Raw genomic sequence first — 21961 nt, forward strand, 5'->3', positions numbered from 1 at the left:
AATCACCTAGCTGGTGCACAGCTGTAGTCATTACTAACTGTCACATTCCCCAAATCACCTAGCTGGTGCACAGCTGCAGTTATTACCAACTGTCACATTCCTCAAATCACCTAGCTGGTACACAGGTGCAGTCATTACTAACTGTCACATTCCCCAAATCACCTAGCTGGTGCACAGGTGTAGTCATTACTAATTGTCACATTCCCCAAATCACCTAGCTGGTGCACAGCTGTAGTCATTACTAACTGTCACGTTCCCCAAATCACCTAGCTGGTGCACAGCTGTAGTGATTACTGTCACATTTTCATACATGCTGCATTCATTCCTACTGTAGATCCACAGGTGGCCTGACATACATGAACTGTAGGTAAATCATGAGGACATGATTGGCCACCCCTGCATTAAACCATTTGTACTGCCCAACATGCTGTAGTGGCAGCCATTCTCAGGGTACCACCATGGATATTAGCTCAACATGCCGTGGAGGTATGCATTCTGATGGCATCTCCCATGTGGATGAGCATAGAACATATTCATTTAATGAAGAACATTAGATAATCGGCTTACATCCTAAAACATTGGAGTCATTGTTGTACGTTTATGGTGCACAAGAGCACCCAGATTCTTGCTGTATGTGCAGGATGGTCATATATCCAGAGTCAAGGTATTGCTAGCAATATTTAGATTTTTGCACAGTATACCTTCTGTATAAGGACTTTTCCTCCTATGCATACAACTAATCCCAACCAATCATTATAACCTATTTATTTAAATCAGTTGGTCTTTGGACAGATGCCTCTGCGGTTGCACGTTATCCATTGGACATTGAATCCTTGTGCTTACAGAGCTATGTCAGCAGAAAAGGATGAGGGGTCAGGAGAGGGCTGGAAAATACCTGTACATCCTTTGCCATCAGCATCCAGCCTGTAGCCTGGATTGCAGCTGCATAGGAAGGAACCAGGAAGGTTCTCGCAGACCTGGCTACATCCTCCGTTGTTCAGAAGACATTCATTCACATCTAGGCAGAAACAGAACAGGATTAGTAATGGGCAGACACCATACAAACCATCCCACCAACAGCCACTGTACAAACCTTAAACTTATACCCTTTAAAAGTGAAAGTACGCTCTTTTTGGGGGTTGGTGGAAGTGGTCATCACCCCCAACATGGCTTACAGTAGACTAGAAAAGCTATGCTATATACTCCTTAATGGTGTTCAGTGACTAAATCCCTTGCCAGTGGTAAATGCCGTGGCAAGCCAATGCAACCCAGGTCCTGGCACAGTGTGAAAAGGATTGACCCAGGCCATGCCTAAAAGGAGCTAATTAGGGAACTTAGGGGCACTTGGATGATGTCATCTCTGGGCATCCAGTGCGTATGGAGACGACCAGGGACTACATTGGCTATTTGAAATTGGCAAGTGCAACTGAAACAAAGCTTGAGCACGTGTTCAGTTTTCTGGGGCAGACAAGGGTTGAAGCCTGGTTTTAGGTGGCACAGTAAATAACAGCACAAAGTGGTTAACATACAACAATGTTCCTACTGCATGACTTTACCTGGCTCGTATAAAGATGCTACTAAGCTACAGCATCTAGGAGAATGTATAGTTACAAGGTCCTCCTTCTGCACATTTGACCCATCACTACACAGCGTGCAATAGACGGAGCAATGTCATGATGTAAGTAGGGGTATAGTATGATGTCACTGATCACATGGCCAAGATCAAAGACTCAGAAAAATGTCAGGCATGAGAAATATACACTTGCGGTAAGATGTTAAACTAACTTGGACATATGGACCCTCTGCACTTGGCACAATTAAGCAACCAGAAATATGTTGCCTTTAGAAATTCCAAGATTCTCCTCCAAGGAAAACAGTAATCAGTTATGCTAATTTTTCTATGTGAAACCGCAAACAAAAACATGAATATGTAATGACTTCCTTTCTACAAGTGAGGACTATAGAAGGCATTGCATTTGTATAGTAAACACGGAATCCGGTTGGTAGGTCTACAGTGCCTAGGCCGATAGTCAATTGGTTGACACCAAAAGGCCGACATGCAAAAGTAGACTTTATCAACAAGAATTTTTCACTTTATTTCCGGCCTTTTTGGGACTTTTTTATACTTTAACATCTACGGGGACTCCGATTGAGAACATAAATGTATCTGAAGCATGGCGAGTGAAGTGAGCCCTGCGAGGGTACATACTACACCAGGGGCGCCTTATGGGAGGAGGAGCCTCTTCTTTTGGGCCCTTTCTCTGTCAGCCACTGCACAGTGCAGTAGAGTCTGAGCTCTAGAGGGCTCTGAACTAATGGTGCTGAGGCCATTTTTTTCTGTGCTTCTGCCTTCATCGCGGGAATCAGGAGGATTAAGTAATAAAAATGGTTGTGTTGTGGGCCCTCCTGGGACTTAAAGGCCCATGTGCCATGTGCACATTGCGAACATTAAAAATATGCCACTGCACTAGATTAACTTGGGTCCATGTCAACATGGATACCAAAAAACTTTGAAAACTGTACTGGGACACTGGCCTGTTTCAAACTTGCTGGATATGGAGCGAGGCGAGCAAATGACGCAAATTGCATCATTGTAGCCCCACCCCCGCTGTGCAATGCCTGAGATACCGGCCCCACACCATATGATCCGCTGACTACTTCGCCTCTTTCCCACCCCATCAGCGCCCCCCCCCCCCCCCCCCTGCCTCACTGAGCTGTCTGCCCTCTACCGGAGAGGGCAGCCAGAAAGTAGGCAATTATGGACTGGGGGTGGGGTGGAAAACTTGTGGGCTAAAAAAGGTATCAGCTAGGGATGGCCATCGACCGTCGATGATTCAAAATCATCAATGGTTCATGGCCGATGTGAAATACTTTTGCCATCGATGGAGAACCAGATGGTTTCCCTACATCGATGGAATAGCAAAACGATGTTTCCCTCTTTTTTTTCAAAGTACCGGGACACAGAGCATAGCTCCGCCCCCCAACACCCGAGAAGCCCACAGGCCAATCAATCAAACAGAATGGATGACCATCAATATGCAAAAATATTGATGGTCATCCATTGTATAGTTAAGCACTATCGATGGCCAGTTGCAGAATTGCCATCGATGGCAATGGCAACGATGGCCATCCCTAGTTTCAGCTCAAAGTAAAAGTAAAAATTGTCACAGCTCAAAGTGAAAGTACATGACAGAAGTATTTCACAAGTTACACCGCAGAGCTAATTACCATCACATCCACAGCCATCCAAGTTGAGCCGGTAACCAGGGTAGCAGACACATTCGTAGCCTCCGGCATAGTTTGAACACTCCTGCTGACAGCAGGAGGCGCCGTTGGTGCACTCATCTGCATCTGCGTGGAAAACAAAGTACAGACTCTCGTCAAATCAAAGAGTTTAAAGTATCTTTTAAATGGCCCCTGCCATCTGCGTATAGTGGAATAAGCCATGAGAAAGTGAAATGCGCCAACGGGCACACTGTTATATTACAGGCCTTTAGGATTATTTATGTTTAAATACTTTTTTAGACCAAATTAGATATTAGTAATAAATATTTTGTTTTCTTTAAATATACGAACACATCCAGTAAATATTTATAAAAATATATTTGACCCTCCCCCCCCCCCCATTGGTCCAAACTGCCCAAATAGCTAACTTCAAAGAAACATGTTTGAAGGGGTATACGGTCTCCAGGTCGACATCAGAAAGGTTGACATACATTGGGATGACCACTGAAGGTCGGCAGGGCTTAGGTAGACACCTTCAAAAGGCTTTAGGTTGACAGGGTCATAATGTCGACACATGCATTAGGTCGACAATAGAAAGGTTGATATTTGAAAGGTTGACACAGGTTTTTCATGTTTTATTTTGAGCCGACATGTGCCGACAGGCGGTATTTCATACCCTATCATCCGCTAGGGCAGGGCTGGGCAACACCGGCCCTCCAGATGTTAATGAACTACACATCCCAGGATGCTTTGCATTAGTTTTGCTATGTGGCCATGATGAACCTGACGCGAGGCATGCTGGGATGTGTAGTTCATCAACATCTGGAGGGCCGGTGTTGCCCAGCCCTGTGCTAGGGTGTGGAGGGAGAATATAATAGTGTGCTACTGAATCCGGCACTATTGCATTGTCCAGGTCAACTGTGTCGACATTCGGGACAAAAACATGAAAAACCTGTGTCAACCTTTTGACGGTTGACCTTCCCGATTGTAAACCTAATGCATGTGTCGACCTTATGACCCTGTAATCAAAAAGCCAGTTTTTAAGGTGTCGACAATGCCCTGTCGACCGTCAGTGGTTGATCCACTGACCCAGGGAGGAAATCACCCCATTTCCAATTTATATTTTCTTAAACCAGGAGTATCTTCCATTCATTTCACTTGTTCATACATAAAAGACATTTCCATGTGATTCTGTTACCGGCTCCCAAAACTAAATTTTGGAAATGGCAACACACTATAATCACAGTCCGGCCAGTACTAAAATGACATGAACCCTCCCATATGAGGAGGCGCACATAGCTGGAATCCTCGCCAGTGAAGGTATGCTGTAAATCTTGGCAGCGACTTTAGCCTGCGGCTGCAAATTCAGCCTTGTAAAAGTTTAGACAGCAGGCACGCTGACTGACTGTACCAGGAAATACCTTTGTCTTGAGATTTACCATAAGCTTCAAAATAGAGTTGCAAAAAAAAGATATAGCGTCTATTAAGAGAGAGCATCAATATTTTCTCATCTACAATATTCTCCAGGCACGTTCCGCAATACATTCGTTAACTCGCACGACCTCCAGCCGGACAGTTTTGGTTAAACAATTTCATTTAGCTGATGGCAAAGACTGTAATAGTCCAGTTAGCACGTGATTGGATTATAAACTGCAGTGTTTCATCTTGGAAATAATACAGTATAAACCAGCATAAAAAAGAAAATAAGAAATTGTGGGCTAGCCTAGAATCTATACTTCCAGAACCAGCAAATGTAGGGTTAATGCTGCAGCTCAGGAAGCTGAAAGAGTAATGTGAGCAGTGACAGGTGACACCAGTGATGACTACAGAGCAACAGAACCATACAAATAGATGTTAACTAATACCCCTTTTACACCGCCGCAAAACCCCGGGTCTTCGGCGGGTCAACGGAGGTGTAAATGGGACACGAGACTTCTACCCCTACCTGGGTAGAAGACAGCTAGGACCTGGATAGAGGGCAGTGACCCGGCTCCCATTTACATCAATGGGGGACGTGCAACCTGAGGAGGTTACCTTAGTGCTGGGCTTGCCCTGAGCACAGCGGTCCGGGTCCCGGCGGCGGCGTTCGACGCTTGGAGATTACGTCATCTCCAAGCGGTGGCTGGGGAATGCAGCGGTGTAAAAGGGAGCAAACGCCGGGTCGCACCCGGATTGAAGCGGGGGATCATAAACCCGGGTGCGACCTGGCATCTTTGGTATAAAAGGGGTATAAATGTGGAGATTCACAGCAACACTCTGTACTGCTGCGAAACTGTCTCTTCCACCGTATAACTCACACTGGCTTCCTGCTGCTTCCATCCCCCTCCTCACATCATGTCACTGCCCTGTCACATGCAGCCCTGTCCTCACTGACACATCATTCATCCCCTGATATACTCTGTGCTGCTGGGAGACCCTGCTCCTCCCACTTTATAACTCTCAGTCTGTGACTTCCTGCTGCCTCCATTCCAACCCTCACATCATGTCACTGCCCCTGTCACATGCAGCCCTGTCATCACTAACACATTACTCATCTCCTGATATACTCTGTGCTGCTTAAGACAATGCTTCTCTTACTATATACTGTAACTCTCAGTCTGTGGCTACCTGCTACCTTCATTATCCTCCTCTCATCATGTCACTGTCCCCATCACATGCTGATATCCTCTGTGCTGCTTCTCCTTCCACAATATAACTCTCTCTGTGGCTTCCTGCTGCCGCCATACTGACATCATGAATGGATTAATAAGATACTCTGACCTTATTTCAACTAAAGTAGCAGCCAATCCGATCCTAACTGCCATGTCAAATTCCGAGTTTGAAAAATAAAACGTAGGAGCTGATTGGTTGGTTGCCACTCAATCACTCCAGGGCTTGGTGCATATGTTCCCCTGGCTAAATCCTGACCCTGCATACCCAGACACACTCCTGCTATGTATTACATGGCAGGCACTGACGCAGCAGCTTACCTATGCATGTTTTCCCATCGGAATTCAGATCCAATCCCTGGGGACAGAGGCATAGAGATCCTGTACTGCTGTGACGGCATTCGTGGGAACAGCCGCCATTGTTTATTTCACAACTGTTAATTATCTCCATTTCTATCCCTGGAACAGAAAACAAAGTTGGATTATTCCTATATACATATTTATTCTTTTTTAAATTGATTTACAGGCAATATGGACACTGGTAAAAGGTATATAGAGGGATATTCAGATCTGACCGAATTCGCAGGCTGGGCGATTACCGATAGACTGCACATGCGTACAGCTCATAGTACGCATGTACGAGGCCATCCTACGATAAAATCCTGCCCACAGAGGGGTAACCATTTAATGGTGAGTGGCCTGCAAATGGATTTACAGCCATTATTGCTTATCTTTGTCTAGAAGAGACGCTCTGCGGCTTTTCCAGAGGGGGTGGGACTTGCTGCCATTAAGCCCCGCCCCAATATCTGTAAATGCCGTGATTTGCAGCACTTTGGGGAGGGGGTGGTACTAATTTACACAATTTGTGTGATTTTTAGCCCCGCCTCCTCCTTAAAGGGCCGTGAATGTTAGCATTTGACCGGCAGAGGGAAGGTGTTGCGGGGTCCCGCTAAATGCGGGAGGCTTGCTCACCCGTCCGGAAGGCTGGGAGGAGGGACCCAATTTTCGAGGCCATTTCCGAGAGTGTAAGTACTGTAAGTATGTTTACAGCTAAACGCCGATCCAGCTACTTTTTTCACAAGCCCCGCTAAGTAATTCCCAATCTTGCACAGGGCGGGATTTCACTCTAACAAGGAGGCGTATATCTGATCACTGGGCAGCGAACAGGTCTGAATATCCCCATTATAGGTAGGGAAGGCCCAACTTTATCTGACGCTCCAAGGAAGCACTGCACAATTGGCTTCTAGTACTCCCCCCTATTTTACACACAGGGAGGTTTTACAGTATGTGGGTTCTAGAGCAGTTCAAGTCCCCTGCGGTGCGTCGTAGAATCACACCCCTGACCAATGAGGAGCCTGTCCTGTGATAGCCTTACACGCCGAATGTTCTTCTTTCCACGTTGACCCTCGGTCAGTGTTAATCGCTGATCACATCCCGTTTACTGTTCAGGGAACTGCACAGCGTCAGACACAGCACGTGCAGGGTTTACAGTTTACCATCTGGGTGATAGGGACTGGAGAATGTGAGGATAATGATATATGATTACACTGGAATATATCTGGTCTTACAGTTTGGCAGGAACCTGCATAAGCAAAATACTGTATGTGCATCCGCCGTGACTGGCCCCTGACATCAAGATCGAACACTCATCATAAGATCACTGATTACGGTCCCTCAGAGACCTCAGGAACAGGCGCTGAGACACAGAGATATAGATGCGGCTATTATATATCAGAAGGCTTGTTAAGGGGCAGATAGGCAACACATTGGGGAGAGATAAAGTTCCAGCCAGTCAGCTCCTTTCATTGTTATAACACAGACAGTTAGGAACGGATTGGTTCGGTAGCGGAACATGTGTGTTGTGGGCCCAGGTGCCAAAATATAATTTAAAACCCCACCCAACCCAGCAGCAGGGGAACGCCGAATTCGGCAATCTGCGGGCATAATCTAGACTGACTTTTATTAGCGAACGACAGAAAAATCATTCGATAGTGAGCGACCATCAACCCCCCCCCGGAACACTTACTGTAGCACTGTTTTCCGTCAGCTCCCAATTCATACCCCGGGCTGCAACCGCAGTGATAGGAACCACGAGTGTTGAGACAGCTGTGTGCACACATGGCCAGGCCACTCTCGCATTCGTTAATGTCTTTAAAAAGAAGCAGGGGACATCGCAGGCATTATTAATGGGAAAACAGGGTATTGATGCAAAAATATTACATAAAACAATTCTGCCAAGAAAAGCATTCTCTGGCCGCGCAGAGGTAGTGTCAGCTGTAAATGCCGTCTGGGCACTGGATATGGGAATATAACTGGGTTACACACTTACCGTCCACCTCCTACTGGGAGGCTCCCATTAATCTTTCCACTGCGAATTAAGATCGTCTTACAATTCTTGGAACCCTGGGATAACAGTGCTGTATTTTCATTGGCCGGTTTTATAGCTGCTGTAACCACATTACATTAACGGGGAAATAAATTGTGTGAATAACACACTGCTGAATGTGTAACTACAATCTAAATACAATAAGTGTATATAGAATTTAGTTATTCATATACTTAGGACAGACAAAAATGACTAGTTTATTACGGGGCATTGCGTCGACACTATAAAGGTTGACAGGGATTAGATCGACAAATGAAATAGGTTGATGTGTTGACCTTTTTTCATATCGACCTTTTTGTCAATGTCGACCTACGCTTTAGAGACTTTTCCATCCAAACTTGAAGCCAAAGGGAGTATATTCCTGTGGAGAACTGAAAGCGGCCCAGGTACAGTTATATACTGCATATTCTAGTCTAGGTAAATGGTAAAATGATGTGAAAAATGCGGAACTGAAGTTAGACCCCTTTAAAAAAAAATTACAAAAACAAAACAAAAACAGGTATTATAACAAACATTGCTATATAACAGAAAACAGTCGCTAGGTTGACATACATTAGGTCGCCCACTAAAGGACGACACCCAAAATAGGTGGACATGGCTAAGATCAACAGGGTCGGAAGGCCAACACAAGCATTAGGTCAACAGTGGAAGGTTGATAGTCGACATGAGTCTTTTTGAGCCGACAGGCGGTATTTCACACCCTACCATCCCCTAGGCAGTGGAGGGAAAACATAGTAGTGCGAGGGGAAGCGGTACATGTCCACCTTCCCATTGTCAACCTATTTTAGGTGTCGATCTTCAGTGGCCGAACCAATTCATGTCGGCCTAAACAGTGTCAACCCAATGATCCATTCCTTGGTGGCCATCTTTATAATCCATAAGGAACGTGTTATTATGTGTTTATGAGGAGCGGAGCGGAGGGGGGCAGAGGGGGAGGAGGCGCTGAAAAACAAAATTCCAAATAAAAATCAACCAGCCGTTACAGTCCGGCTTCCATGGGGATAACACGTTTCGGTGGCCCACTGCTTTCTGTATCCAGGGGGAACCCAGGTGTTCATGTGTAAACCTTATCAATTACAACGGTGCAGATCAGGTCACGTACCTTCACAAGTCTTGCCATCGGCTGCCAGCCTGTATCCAGGGTGACAGGTACATTTAACGCGCCCTCCGTCATTGGTGCACTGATGCATGCAGCCTCCATTCCTGCTCGCACACGGGTTACTTACTGTTGACACATATTGAAGCAATTATAGAGGCATTTTCCACAAACCTCCTAGCAAAACATGAGGCTACTCTGCCGCTACAGTGACAATATTGATGTTGAAAGTAATTAGAAATAACAGTAAAATAAAACAAATTGTGCCACAGTATTAACAAAAGCTGGAAAGGAACATGAAAAATGTCCTGTGGTCTCGTGCATAAACTCTGCTTCCACTGACAAGAAAAGGATGTTGCAAACCAATATACAGCTCTGTAGAAGCTCTTACAAAGGATACAAAGCTACAGATCTGTATAGCCTGGGGCATGGGTTCCCAATCTTTTGCGAATCACTGCACCCTAGAGTATCAGAATTTTTCCACGGCACCCGTAGGCCCCCCGAAAAAATTATATATATATTAGTGATGAGCGGGTCCGGATCTCCGAGATCCGGATCCGCACGGACGTCCTGAATCCGAATCCGGATCCAGGACGTCCGCGGACTCCCGCGCAGGCCCGGAGCCGAAATCGAGGCCCGACGTCACATTGGTGACGTCGGATTCTCGCGAGATCCGGATTACATAAAAGCCGGGACCCGCCGCCGCCATCTTCATTCTGTGGGGCGACGCAGAGCAGGCAGCAGTGCTGCCAGAGAGGGGGGTTTTATTTATTGCTCCGTGAGGGGGGTTTGCTGGAGCGTTGTGTGTGTCACTGTGCTGCTTGCTGCTAAAGAGCTGCAAGTACAGAGGGGGTTTAATCATTTTTATTGTGCTGCTGGAGAGTGATTTTTTTTTCTATATTGCTGTAGCCTGCTCATCTGTAATTTGTGTCACTGCTGCTGCTACAGAATACTACAGACAGAGGGGGGTTTATTGTACTGCCGCAGAGGGGGTTTTCTTTCTATATTGCTATAGCCTGCTCATCTCTAATTGTGTCACTGCTGCTGCTAGCCTGCTACAGAATACTACAGACAGAGGGGGGTTTAATAATTTTTATTGTGCTGCCAGAGAGGGTTTTTGTGCTGCCTGGCTACCTGTTATATGGTTGTAAACACCTACCAGGCAGTCACCTCTGTTGTTGCCAGTGCCACTACCTTGTACCTACCTCTCAGAGTATATAAAAAAAAATAAAAAAAAAATTAAAAATATATAAAAATATAAAAAAAAATAATTAAGTTGTTGTTGTTGCTGACACCACTGGCTGCCGTTAGATATCGCAGACTCAGTAATTAAATTTTTAACTGTGGTTTGCTGACGCCACTTGTTGTGTTACCTACCAGTGTATCCACTTTTGTATCTTGCTGCTGTTGTCACTGGCTAGTGACAACAACCAGCTGATATCTGGGTATCCAGTTTGCTGCCACCGCTGCCGTTACATATATCGCAGTAAATAACTCCGGTTTGCTGACGCCACTTGTTGTGTTACCTACCAGTGTATCCACAAAATAAATATTGTATCTTGCTGCTGTTGTCACTGGCTAGTGACAACCAGCTGATATCTGGGTATCCAGTTTGCTGCCACCGCTGCCGTTACATATATCGCAGTAAATAACTCCGGTTTGCTGACGCCACTTGTTGTGTTACCTACCAGTGTAACTATCCACAAAATAAATATTGTATCTTGCTGCTGTTGTCACTGGCTAGTGACAACCAGCTGATATCTGGGTATCCAGTTTGCTGCCACTGCTGCCGTTACATATATCGCAGTAAATAACTCCGGTTTGCTGACGCCACTTGTTGTGTTACCTACCAGTGTAACTATCCACAAAATAAATATTGTATCTTGCTGCTGTTGTCACTGGCTAGTGACAACCAGCTGATATCTGGGTATCCAGTTTGCTGCCACCGCTGCCGTTACATATATCGCAGTAAATAACTCCGGTTTGCTGACGCCACCTGTTGTGTTACCTACCAGTGTAACTATCCACAAAATAAATATTGTATCTTGCTGCTGTTGTCACTGGCTAGTGACAACAACCAGCTGATATCTGGGTATCCAGTTTGCTGCCACCGCTGCCGTTACATATATCGCAGTAAATAACTCCGGTTTGCTGACGCCACCTGTTGTGTTACCTACCAGTGTAACTATCCACAAAATAAATATTGTATCTTGCTGCTGTTGTCACTGGCTAGTGACAACAACCAGCTGATATCTGGGTATCCAGTTTGCTGCCACTGCTGCCGTTACATATATCGCAGTAAATAACTCCGGTTTGCTGACGCCACTTGTTGTGTTACCTACCAGTGTATCCACTTTTGTATCTTGCTGCTGTTGTCACTGGCTAGTGACAACAACCAGCTGATATCTGGGTATCCAGTTTGCTGCCACTGCTGCCGTTACATATATCGCAGTAAATAACTCCGGTTTGCTGACGCCACTTGTTGTGTTACCTACCAGTGTATCCACAAAATAAATATTGTATCTTGCTGCTGTTGTCACTGGCTAGTGACAACAACCAGCTGATATCTGGGTATCCAGTTTGCTGCCACCGCTGCCGTTACATATATCGCAGTAAATAACTCCGGTTTGCTGACGCCACTTGTTGTGTTACCTACCAGTGTAACTATCCACAAAATAAATATTGTATCTTGCTGCTGTTGTCACTGGCTAGTGACAACAACCAGCTGATATCTGGGTATCCAGTTTGCTGCCACTGCTGCCGTTACATATATCGCAGTAAATAACTCCGGTTTGCTGACGCCACTTGTTGTGTTACCTACCAGTGTAACTATCCACAAAATAAATATTGTATCTTGCTGCTGTTGTCACTGGCTAGTGACAACAACCAGCTGATATCTGGGTATCCAGTTTGCTGCCACCGCTGCCGTTACATATATCGCAGTAAATAACTCCGGTTTGCTGACGCCACCTGTTGTGTTACCTACCAGTGTAACTATCCACAAAATAAATATTGTATCTTGCTGCTGTTGTCACTGGCTAGTGACAACAACCAGCTGATATCTGGGTATCCAGTTTGCTGCCACTGCTGCCGTTACATATATCGCAGTAAATAACTCCGGTTTGCTGACGCCACTTGTTGTGTTACCTACCAGTGTATCCACTTTTGTATCTTGCTGCTGTTGTCACTGGCTAGTGACAACAACCAGCTGATATCTGGGTATCCAGTTTGCTGCCACTGCTGCCGTTACATATATCGCAGTAAATAACTCCGGTTTGCTGACGCCACTTGTTGTGTTACCTACCAGTGTATCCACAAAATAAATATTGTATCTTGCTGCTGTTGTCACTGGCTAGTGACAACAACCAGCTGATATCTGGGTATCCAGTTTGCTGCCACTGCTGCCGTTACATATATCGCAGTAAATAACTCTGGTTTGCTGACGCCACTTGTTGTGTTACCTACCAGTGTAACTATCCACAAAATAAATATTGTATCTTGCTGCTGTTGTCACTGGCTAGTGACAACAACCAGCTGATATCTGGGTATCCAGTTTGCTGCCACTGCTGCCGTTACATATATCGCAGTAAATAACTCCGGTTTGCTGACGCCACTTGTTGTGTTACCTACCAGTGTATCCACTTTTGTATCTTGCTGCTGTTGTCACTGGCTAGTGACAACAACCAGCTGATATCTGGGTATCCAGTTTGCTGCCACTGCTGCCGTTACATATATCGCAGTAAATAACTCCGGTTTGCTGACGCCACTTGTTGTGTTACCTACCAGTGTATCCACAAAATAAATATTGTATCTTGCTGCTGTTGTCACTGGCTAGTGACAACAACCAGCTGATATCTGGGTATCCAGTTTGCTGCCACCGCTGCCGTTACATATATCGCAGTAAATAACTCCGGTTTGCTGACGCCACTTGTTGTGTTACCTACCAGTGTATCCACAAAATAAATATTGTATCTTGCTGCTGTTGTCACTGGCTAGTGACAACAACCAGCTGATATCTCGGTATCCAGTTTGCTGCCACCGCTGCCTACCGTTAGATATCGCAGTACATAACTCTGGTTTGCTGACGCCACTTGTTGTGTTACTGATATATATCCACTTTTGTATCTTGCTGCTGTTGTCACTGGATAGTGACAACAACCAGCTGATATCTCGGTATCCAGTTTGCTGACACCGCTGCCTACCGTTAGATATCCAAAATATGGAGGATAAAAAAAAAGGAAAAGATGAGGAGCCACTTCGTCGTGCTTCTGAAGCTGATGCCACTAGTCATCATGACATAGGCGATGAAATGCCATCGACGTCGTCTGCCAAGGCCGATGCCCAGTGTCAAAGTAGAGGGCATGTAAAATCCAAAAAGCCAAAGTTGAGTAAAAGGCCCTTAAAAAGAAAAAGCAAATCATTGGAGGAGAAACTTAAAGTTGCCAGTGTGCCATTTACAACGCGGAGTGGCAAGGAACGGCTACGGCCATGGCCTATGTTCATGACTAGTGGCTCAGCTTCACAAGATGATCAAAGTCCTCCTCCTCCTCCTCCTCCTCCTCCTCCTCCTCCTCCTTCTCCCACTTTAAAATTTAAGAGATTTAAGGTGTCACCAACAAAAATCCAGCAAACAACTCTGCCTTCCAAAGAAGACATGGTATCACAAATCCCAGTGGAGAGTCCAAGGGTGTTGGTGGTTGCGATGCCTGACCTTCCCATCACTGTACGGGAAGAGGATGCTCCTTTCAGCATTCGCAGCACACCCTCTGCATGTGCTGGAAGGATCACAGACAGTGCAGTTGCAGATGTCGATAATGAAGGTGTCAGTGTTGTACACCAGGAGGAGGATATTGATGAAGCTGGTGCTGAGGGAGAAATTGACGAGGAGGACGATGCTGATGCGGTTTGCTTAAATGAGGCACCGGGCAAGACAGTTGTTGTCCGTGAGATCCCAAAGGGCATCACCATGCCTGGACAGAAGACCAATAAATCCACCTCTTCGGTCTGGAATTATTTTTATCCCAAACCGTCCAACAATTGTTTTGCCATATGTAGCTTATGCAAAGCTCAAATAAGCAGGGGTAAGGACGTTTCCCACCTAGGGACATCCTCCCTTCTACGTCACTTGAAGAGCGTTCATAAGTTGCTGTTTAGTTCAGAAACTGTGGCTAAGAATGTACACAGTCCAGGGACAACTAAATCCCTTTGTCCTGTTGTGTCCACGTGCCCAACTACACCGCAAAGTCCCTCCTCGTCAATTTCTTCCTCAATGAGGATTGGGAGTAGTCCTATAGGCCATGTTACTTGCCTGACTGACTCCTCTCCTATCCGGGATTCTTCTGGAGGATCCTGCATTGCTACGCCTCCTACTGCTGCCGCTGCTGCTGTTGCTGCTGGGAGTCATTCATCATCCCGGAGGGGAAGTCGGAACACTTATTTCACTAAGCAATTGACTGTCCAACAGTCCTTTGCCATGAAGATGAAGTATGACAGCAGTCATCCAATGGCAAAGCGGGTAACTGAGGCCTTAGCAGATCTGATTGTATTAGATGTGCTTCCGGTGTCCATAACTGCTGGAGTAGGATTTAGACGATTGATGGACTTAGTGTGTCCCCGTTACAAAATACCGTCAAGATTCCACTTCGCTAGACAGGCGATACCGAAGCTGTACAGTAAAGTGCATAAAAGTGTTCTCAGTGCCCTGAAAAATGCGGTCATACCCACTGTCCACTTAACAACGGACATGTGGACAAGTGGAAAAGGGCAGACTAGGGATTACATGACCGTGACAGCCCACTGGGTAGATGAATCACCTTGTCCAGCAGCAACAACAGCAGCAGCACCAGTAGTAGGACCTGGGAAATGCCAGCTCCTTCCTAGGCAGGCTACGTTGTGTGTAACCGCTTTCCGTAAGAGGCACACCGCCGATAACCTCTTACAGAAACTGAGGGTAATCATTGGGCAATGGCTTACCCCTCTTAGACTCTCCTGGGGATTTGTGGTGTCAGACAATGCCTGCAATATCGTGCGGGCATTAAAGCAGGGCAAATTCCAGCATGTGCCCTGTTTTGCTCACACGATAAATTTGGTGGTCCAGAGTTTTCTAAGAGACAACAGAGCTGTGCAGGGGACTCTTTCGGTGGCCCGAAAAATTTGTGGCCACTTTCGTCATTCGGCGGCTGCATGCCAAAGACTGGAGCGGCAGCAAACACTGTTGAACCTGCCCCTCCATCAGCTGAAGCAAGAGGTCGTAACGCGGTGGAACTCAACCCTCTATATGCTTCAGAGGATGGAGGAGCAGCAAAGGGCCATTCAAGCCTATACATCCACCTATGACATAGGCAAAGGAGGGGGTATGCACCTGACTCAAGCACAGTGGAGAATGATTTCAGTGTTGTGCAAGATTCTCCAACCCTTCGAACTTGCCACACGTGAAGTCAGTTCAGACACTGCCAGCTTGAGTCAGGTCATTCCCCTCATCAGGCTTTTGCAGAAACAGTTGGAGAAAGTGAAGGAGGAGCTGAGACGGAGCGAGTCCTCTAAGCATGTGGGACTTGTGGATGAAGTCCTTCATACGCTTTGCCAGGATTCGAGGGTGGTACAAATTTTGAAATCAGAGGAGTACATTTTGGCCACCGTGCTCGATCCTCGGTTTAAAGCCTACGTGGTGTCACTCTTTCCGGCGGACACAAGCCTGCAGAAGTGCAAAGAACTGCTGGTTAGAAAACTGTCATCTTCTGAAGTGGAAAGTGACTCAGCAGCACCTTCTCCTTCATTTTCTCCAGCAACTGGTTCTGCAAGGAAACAACTGCGATTTCCTAAACCCCCCCCTGGTGGTGATAAAGGACCAAGTTTGGACATTTGGTCTGGGCTGAAGGACCTTCCAACAATTTCTGACATGTCTACTTCCACTGCCTATGATGCTATCACCATTGACAGAATGGTGGAGGATTATATGGGTGACAGCACCCAAGTAGGCATGTCAGAGAGTCCTTACCAGTACTGGCAGAAAAAAAAGGAAATTTGGAAGCCCCTGTACAAACTGGCTCTATATTACCTCAGTTGCCCTTCCTCCAGTGTGTACTCCGAAAGAGTTTTTAGTGCAGCTGGGAACCTTGTCAGCAATAAGCGTAGGAGGTTGCTTCCAAAAAATGTGGAGAAGATGATGTTCATAAAAATGAATTATCAATTCTACGAGAAAGACCAGCGTCCACGAAGTACACAGGAACCTGTGGTGGTGGATTCCAGCGGGGACGAATTAATACTCTGTGAGGGTGAGGAAGAACAAGATACTGATGGTGGTGAGGAATCGCTGGATGAGGATGAGGACGACCTTTTGCCTCTGTAGAGCCAGTTTGTGCAGGGACATATTAAATGGCAGCTTGTGATGTGGGGGCCCAAACGAACCAATCATTTCAGCCACAGTCGTGTGGCAGACCCTGTGGCTGAAATGATTGGTTTGTTAAAGTGTGCGTGTCCTGTTTATACAACATAAGGGTGGGTGGGAGGGCCCAAGGACAATTCCATCTTGCACCTCTTTTTTGTCTTTTGAATAATGTGCTCTTTGGGGCCTAGTTTGGGTGGGAGTGCCGTAGGACAATTCCATCTTGCACCTCTTTTTTGTCTTTTGAATAATGTGCTCTTTGGGGCCTAGTTTAGGTGGGAGTGCCCTTGGACACTTCCATCTTGCACCTCTTTTTTGTCTTTTGAATAATGTGCTCTTTGGGGCCTAGTTTGGGTGGGAGTGCCGTAGGACAATTCCATCTTGCACCTCTTTTTTGTCTTTTGAATAATGTGCTCTTTGGGGCCTAGTTTGGGTGGGAGTGCCGTAGGACAATTCCATCTTGCACCTCTTTTTTGTCTTTTGAATAATGTGCTCTTTGGGGCCTAGTTTGGGTGGGAGTGCCCTTGGACACTTCCATCTTGCACCTCTTTTTTATCTTTTGAATAATGTGCTCTTTGGGGCCTAGTTTGGGTGGGAGTGCCGTAGGACAATTCCATCTTGCACCTCTTTTTTGTCTTTTGAATAATGTGCTCTTTGGGGCCTAGTTTGGGTGGGAGTGCCCTTGGACACTTCCATCTTGCACCTCTTTTTTGTCTTTTGAATAATGTGCTCTTTGGGGCCTAGTTTGGGTGGGAGTGCCCTTGGACACTTCCATCTTGCACCTCTTTTTTGTCTTTTGAATAATGTGCTCTTTGGGGCCTAGTTTGGGTGGGAGTGCCGTAGGACAATTCCATCTTGCACCTCTTTTTTGTCTTTTGAATGATGTGCTCTTTGGGGCCTAGTTTGGGTGGGAGGGCCCTTGGACAATTCCATCTTGCACCTCTTTTTTTCTTTTGAATAATGTGCTCTTTGGGGCCTAGTTTTTCTATCTGCCACTGCAGTGCCACTCCTAGATGGGCCACGTGTTTGTGCCGCCCATTTGTCTTGCTTATCATAGTCATCCAGCTACCTCGGTGCAACATTTTGGCCTAAAAACAATATTGTGAGGTGTGAGGTCTTCAGAATAGACTGTAAATGAGTGGAGAAGAAAGCTGATGGGGTTAATAATAGCATAGGAGCAAAAAAACACCTAAATTATGCAATGTTAACCATTTTTATGCTTTTTTCAAAAAAATCAGAACCCAAAACCCAAAACCCAAAACCTTTAGGGGGTGTTTTGGCAAAACCCATTAGAACCCAAAACCTGAAGGTAATCAGAACCCAAAACCCAAAACGCGAAAAAGTGTCCGGTGCACATCTCTAATATATATATATATATATATATATATACACACACACACACACACAATTAAGTAGATTGTGTTTATATGTGATTCTTAGGAGTCCTGAGGCACCCCAGGGAGCCACGGCACACAGTTTGGGAACCACTGGCCTAGGGTCCCACATAAACCCACCAGGCACATAGGGGCCTGGGTGACATTTTTAGGTGTATTTTATGATAGGGGATAAACATAAGAGTAGGGTCTTAAAAGCCTCTTGTCTAGGACCTAAGTGATCTCACTAGTTAATAGTGATGTCATAAGCTGAATATTGGTTCAGCCCCAAAAATATTCCTACTCCACCAAATGTAGGGGGTCAAGTACACCGTAAATGATACTATCCACAGGATATCCCAGAGCTGGAAGTGCAGGTGCTGGTTGGAACAATGTATGAATGTGTATTTAATAAACAATAGGGGTCTGTTTAATAATGTCAATTAAATTGAGAATATCCTGCATGCTTGAAGCTGGTGGCTGTTTCCTCTCCCATGTCAGTGATTGGCTGGGAGTATCGCACTAGACTGTGATGTCACTGGTGGGAGGATTTGAAGAGCTGATGTTCTCCTCCTCTGTCTGACCCTCGCCCCACCCACATTCTGGTGTAAAGCAATTGGTGGTGGTTGTGTTGGGGTGGGGGATTATGGATACCACTAGATTGTATAATACCATTCCACTGGCCGTGGTAAAGGAAAGATACTGGTTCACATGCCCAAACTGTTCAAACACTAACATCATACTAATTGGTACAGGAAGAATTTGTGATGTATAGTTTACCTTACCTTTAAGTAAATTGCAATTAAAAAAAAAAAAAAACTGTTTTTTTTATTTGATAGCAAGAAAGTTTTGAAATCCGCCACCACATTCTGCTGCAGGAAGTGGCAAGTCCAGTCTCGTTACAGTAAACTAAAACGCTGACCGTGCCCCACATCCATATAGGGAACTGTAATATCTGTAGTTCCAGGGGGTAGAATCTGTTTAACATCTGGCTTCTGAATCCAGCACCTTTCCTTTGTTTTACAGTTCTCAGCTTCTGTCTTTAATTTGTGAGTAAGCAAAGGTCAGTAAAATTACTATTACACTAAGTAGTGGGGTGTTACTGAGATCTATGGAAGACACCCCCCACCCCCCACCGACTCAGCAATCCTGGCTAGCTGGTTGACCCATGGCCCATGAAGACGACTTTGGCTCATGTAGTCGCCGAGCAAACACAAGGTTACCGGCCTGATGTCCATACTGTAGGTATAGAATTTACTCCACTGCCAATATTCAATGTAGTTGAATGGACCAATAGATCAGGTCATTAGGCGGAACTCTGACAACACTAAGTGTCCGCTGTGCCGTATTACACACTTACGTTCACAGTGCTTCCCATCTTCTTTCAGCTGGTAACTGTTTCTGCAGCGACATTGGTAGTGAGCCACCGTGATCTGTACGCAGTCGTGCTCGCAGCCGCCGTTCCCGGTGGAGCAGGAGTACAGAGCTAAGGAGCAAAAGGCAAAACAACATAGTAAACACAAAATCAGAAATAAAATAGCAAAACTATAGGGAGCACGGTTATTATTTATAGCTCTGCAGGATTTCATATACACCCCACTTGGTGCATTGTTTTCTTAACCCTTTGAGTGCCAATTGAATTCTCAAAATAAGTGTGAAAATTGCCAAGCAAACCTTTTTATTCATCATAATGACCCGTATATATACAGAAAAAACAATCTATTTTGGTACTCTTTACCTAGAACGGCGCCCATCGCGGTGATCGCGGCATCGCGGGCAGTACATAAACGGCCGCGACGCGATGCCCGCGATCACCGCGATTTTCCCATAGGGAACAATGTTAAAAAGCCTGATTGACCGCGATTTTGCATTCAATGCCTCAATGCCCGCGATTTTCCCATAGGAATCAATGTTAAATGGGCTACAGAGCCCAAATAGGCACAATTAACCCTTAAATGTCCCCCCAATTTTTGTACGCCACCCCACGATCCACGCCAACCCGAAGCGTGGCGAGCGCAGCGAGCCCGCGAGGGGCGGCGGTACGCGTCCTCCGACCTTTTCATGCCCTACTATCCACGTCGGCGTGGAGTTGAGAATAGAATAGTGTGGCGAGCGTAGCGAGCCACCGAGCCCGAAGCAGGCGAGCGCAGCGAGCCCCGCGAGGGGACGCGGATACCTTCACAGGTAAACGCGTCCCCTCGCGGGCTTCACAGGTGTCCGCTTTTCGCCTTTCGCTTTTCGCCTGTGAAGGTATCCGCGTCCCCTCGCGGGGCTCGCTGCGCTCGCCACGCTTCGGGCTCGCTGCGCTCGCCACACTATTCTATTCTCAACTCCACGCCGACGTGGATAGTAGGGCATGAAAAGGTCGGAGGACGCGTACCGCCGCCCCTCGCGGGCTCGCTGCGCTCGCCACGCTTCGGGTTGGCGTGGATCGTGGGGTGGCGTACAAAAATTGGGGTGACATTTAAGGGTTAATTCTGCCTATTTGGGCTCTGTAGCCCATTTAACATTGATTCCTATGTGAAAATCGCGGGCATTGAGGCATTTTAAAGTAAAATCACGGTCAATCAGGCTTTTTAACATTGTTCACTATGGGAAAATCACGGTCATCGCGGGTACACGATTTTGATGTACCCGCGATTTACCCGCGATGCCCGCGATTTTTTACCCCCGACGCCCGCGATTCTAATCGCGGGCGCCGTTCTAGGTAAAGAGTACCTCTATTTTTTTTTTACACATTTTTTATTTGAATTTATATAACAAATGTAAGAGACACTGGCATTTTTTTTAGCATATATTGTGAACATCTCACACAGGGATGTTACCACTCAAAGGGTTAATTTCAAGCACACCTGCCACATTGCTAACCTTGTCGGTAGTACCTCTTTCACATCGCAAGTGCCGGGTCGCCCCTGGGATTTGGACCTGGTTCCGGCCCGGGAGTGACCAGGCATTTGTGAGACAGCATGCCCTGTCTCAGTGACATAACAATAGCTCAGCAGAACCCACGGGGAGGCGCGGAGTAAGTGTGGGCGTTGGGGGTCTGCAGGGCTACTGATGCTGCTGCCAGGGCCCAGGAACAGCCTTATCCCTCCGCTTGCCGCCACCAGGACCCACAGATCTACTTGTCTTCGGTCCCGGCTCTCCTCCTGGCTGACTCCTGCTAATGAAAAATAGCCAACACAAAATGCCCGCCCCCTTACAGCAGACACATTTTGAGGATGCTAGAGGAGGCGGCTTTAGTTTACCGTTGATGGGGGAGACAGGCTTTATTTTAGGGGGCGCTTCCGAAATTTCCGGCAAAAGGGGCACTCATTTTATAGTTATGCCACTGCCCTGCCAACACCTGGCATATTGTCGGGCACTGATGTCAGACGCGGGGCAGGGCGGAGCAGCTGCGCAGCGTGCAGGGGAGGAGGAGGCTAAACTGACTGCCAAGGAGCTCGGCTGCGACCCGCTTAAAACTCTGCTTTTACCCTGGGTCGAATTGCTGGGTTGCTGGACCTGGGGTATTGAAAATGGCCCTTTCACACTGCAGGCTCACCTGGGTTTACTGGGCAAAAACCCGGGGTGAAAAATATAATTTGGACCCCCCCCCCTCCTCCACCGCAACCCAAGTTCACAATATGCAGCACGGGTGAAAGGGAGAGGCAGGCGAAGGCCTAGTGTGACAGGGAGAGGCAGAGGGTGACTGGGAGAGGCAGAGGGTGACCGGGAGAGACAAGGGGAGGCAGAATGTGACAGGAAAAACAGTGGGTGACAGGAAGAGGGTGACAGGTGCAGCAGTGGGCCCCTTAGTCCTCCGGGGCCTTGATACAATGGACCTGCTGCACCAATGGTCGTTCTGCC

General features: G+C 46.6%; 1 protein-coding gene across 3 annotated transcripts in view; it reads right to left on the reverse strand.

Moving 5' to 3' along the window:
• MEGF6 (multiple EGF like domains 6) overlaps positions 1–21961 on the reverse strand; it is a 372940-nt gene that overhangs the window by 58598 nt on the left and 292381 nt on the right. For all 3 annotated transcript variants that reach the window (XM_083162934.1, XM_083162933.1, XM_083162935.1), the window contains 6 exons: positions 19473–19598; positions 9362–9484; positions 7900–8022; positions 6195–6332; positions 3229–3351; positions 896–1018 (listed from right to left, as the gene is read on the reverse strand). In XM_083162934.1, the coding sequence (XP_083019060.1) occupies positions 896–1018; positions 3229–3351; positions 6195–6332; positions 7900–8022; positions 9362–9484; positions 19473–19598 (756 nt within the window). The remainder of the gene's footprint in view (positions 1–895; positions 1019–3228; positions 3352–6194; positions 6333–7899; positions 8023–9361; positions 9485–19472; positions 19599–21961) is intronic.

This window comes from Crinia signifera, chromosome 19 (genome assembly GCF_055691185.1).
Source record: "Crinia signifera chromosome 19, ASM5569118v1, whole genome shotgun sequence".
NCBI classification, from domain to species: Eukaryota; Metazoa; Chordata; class Amphibia; order Anura; family Myobatrachidae; genus Crinia; species Crinia signifera.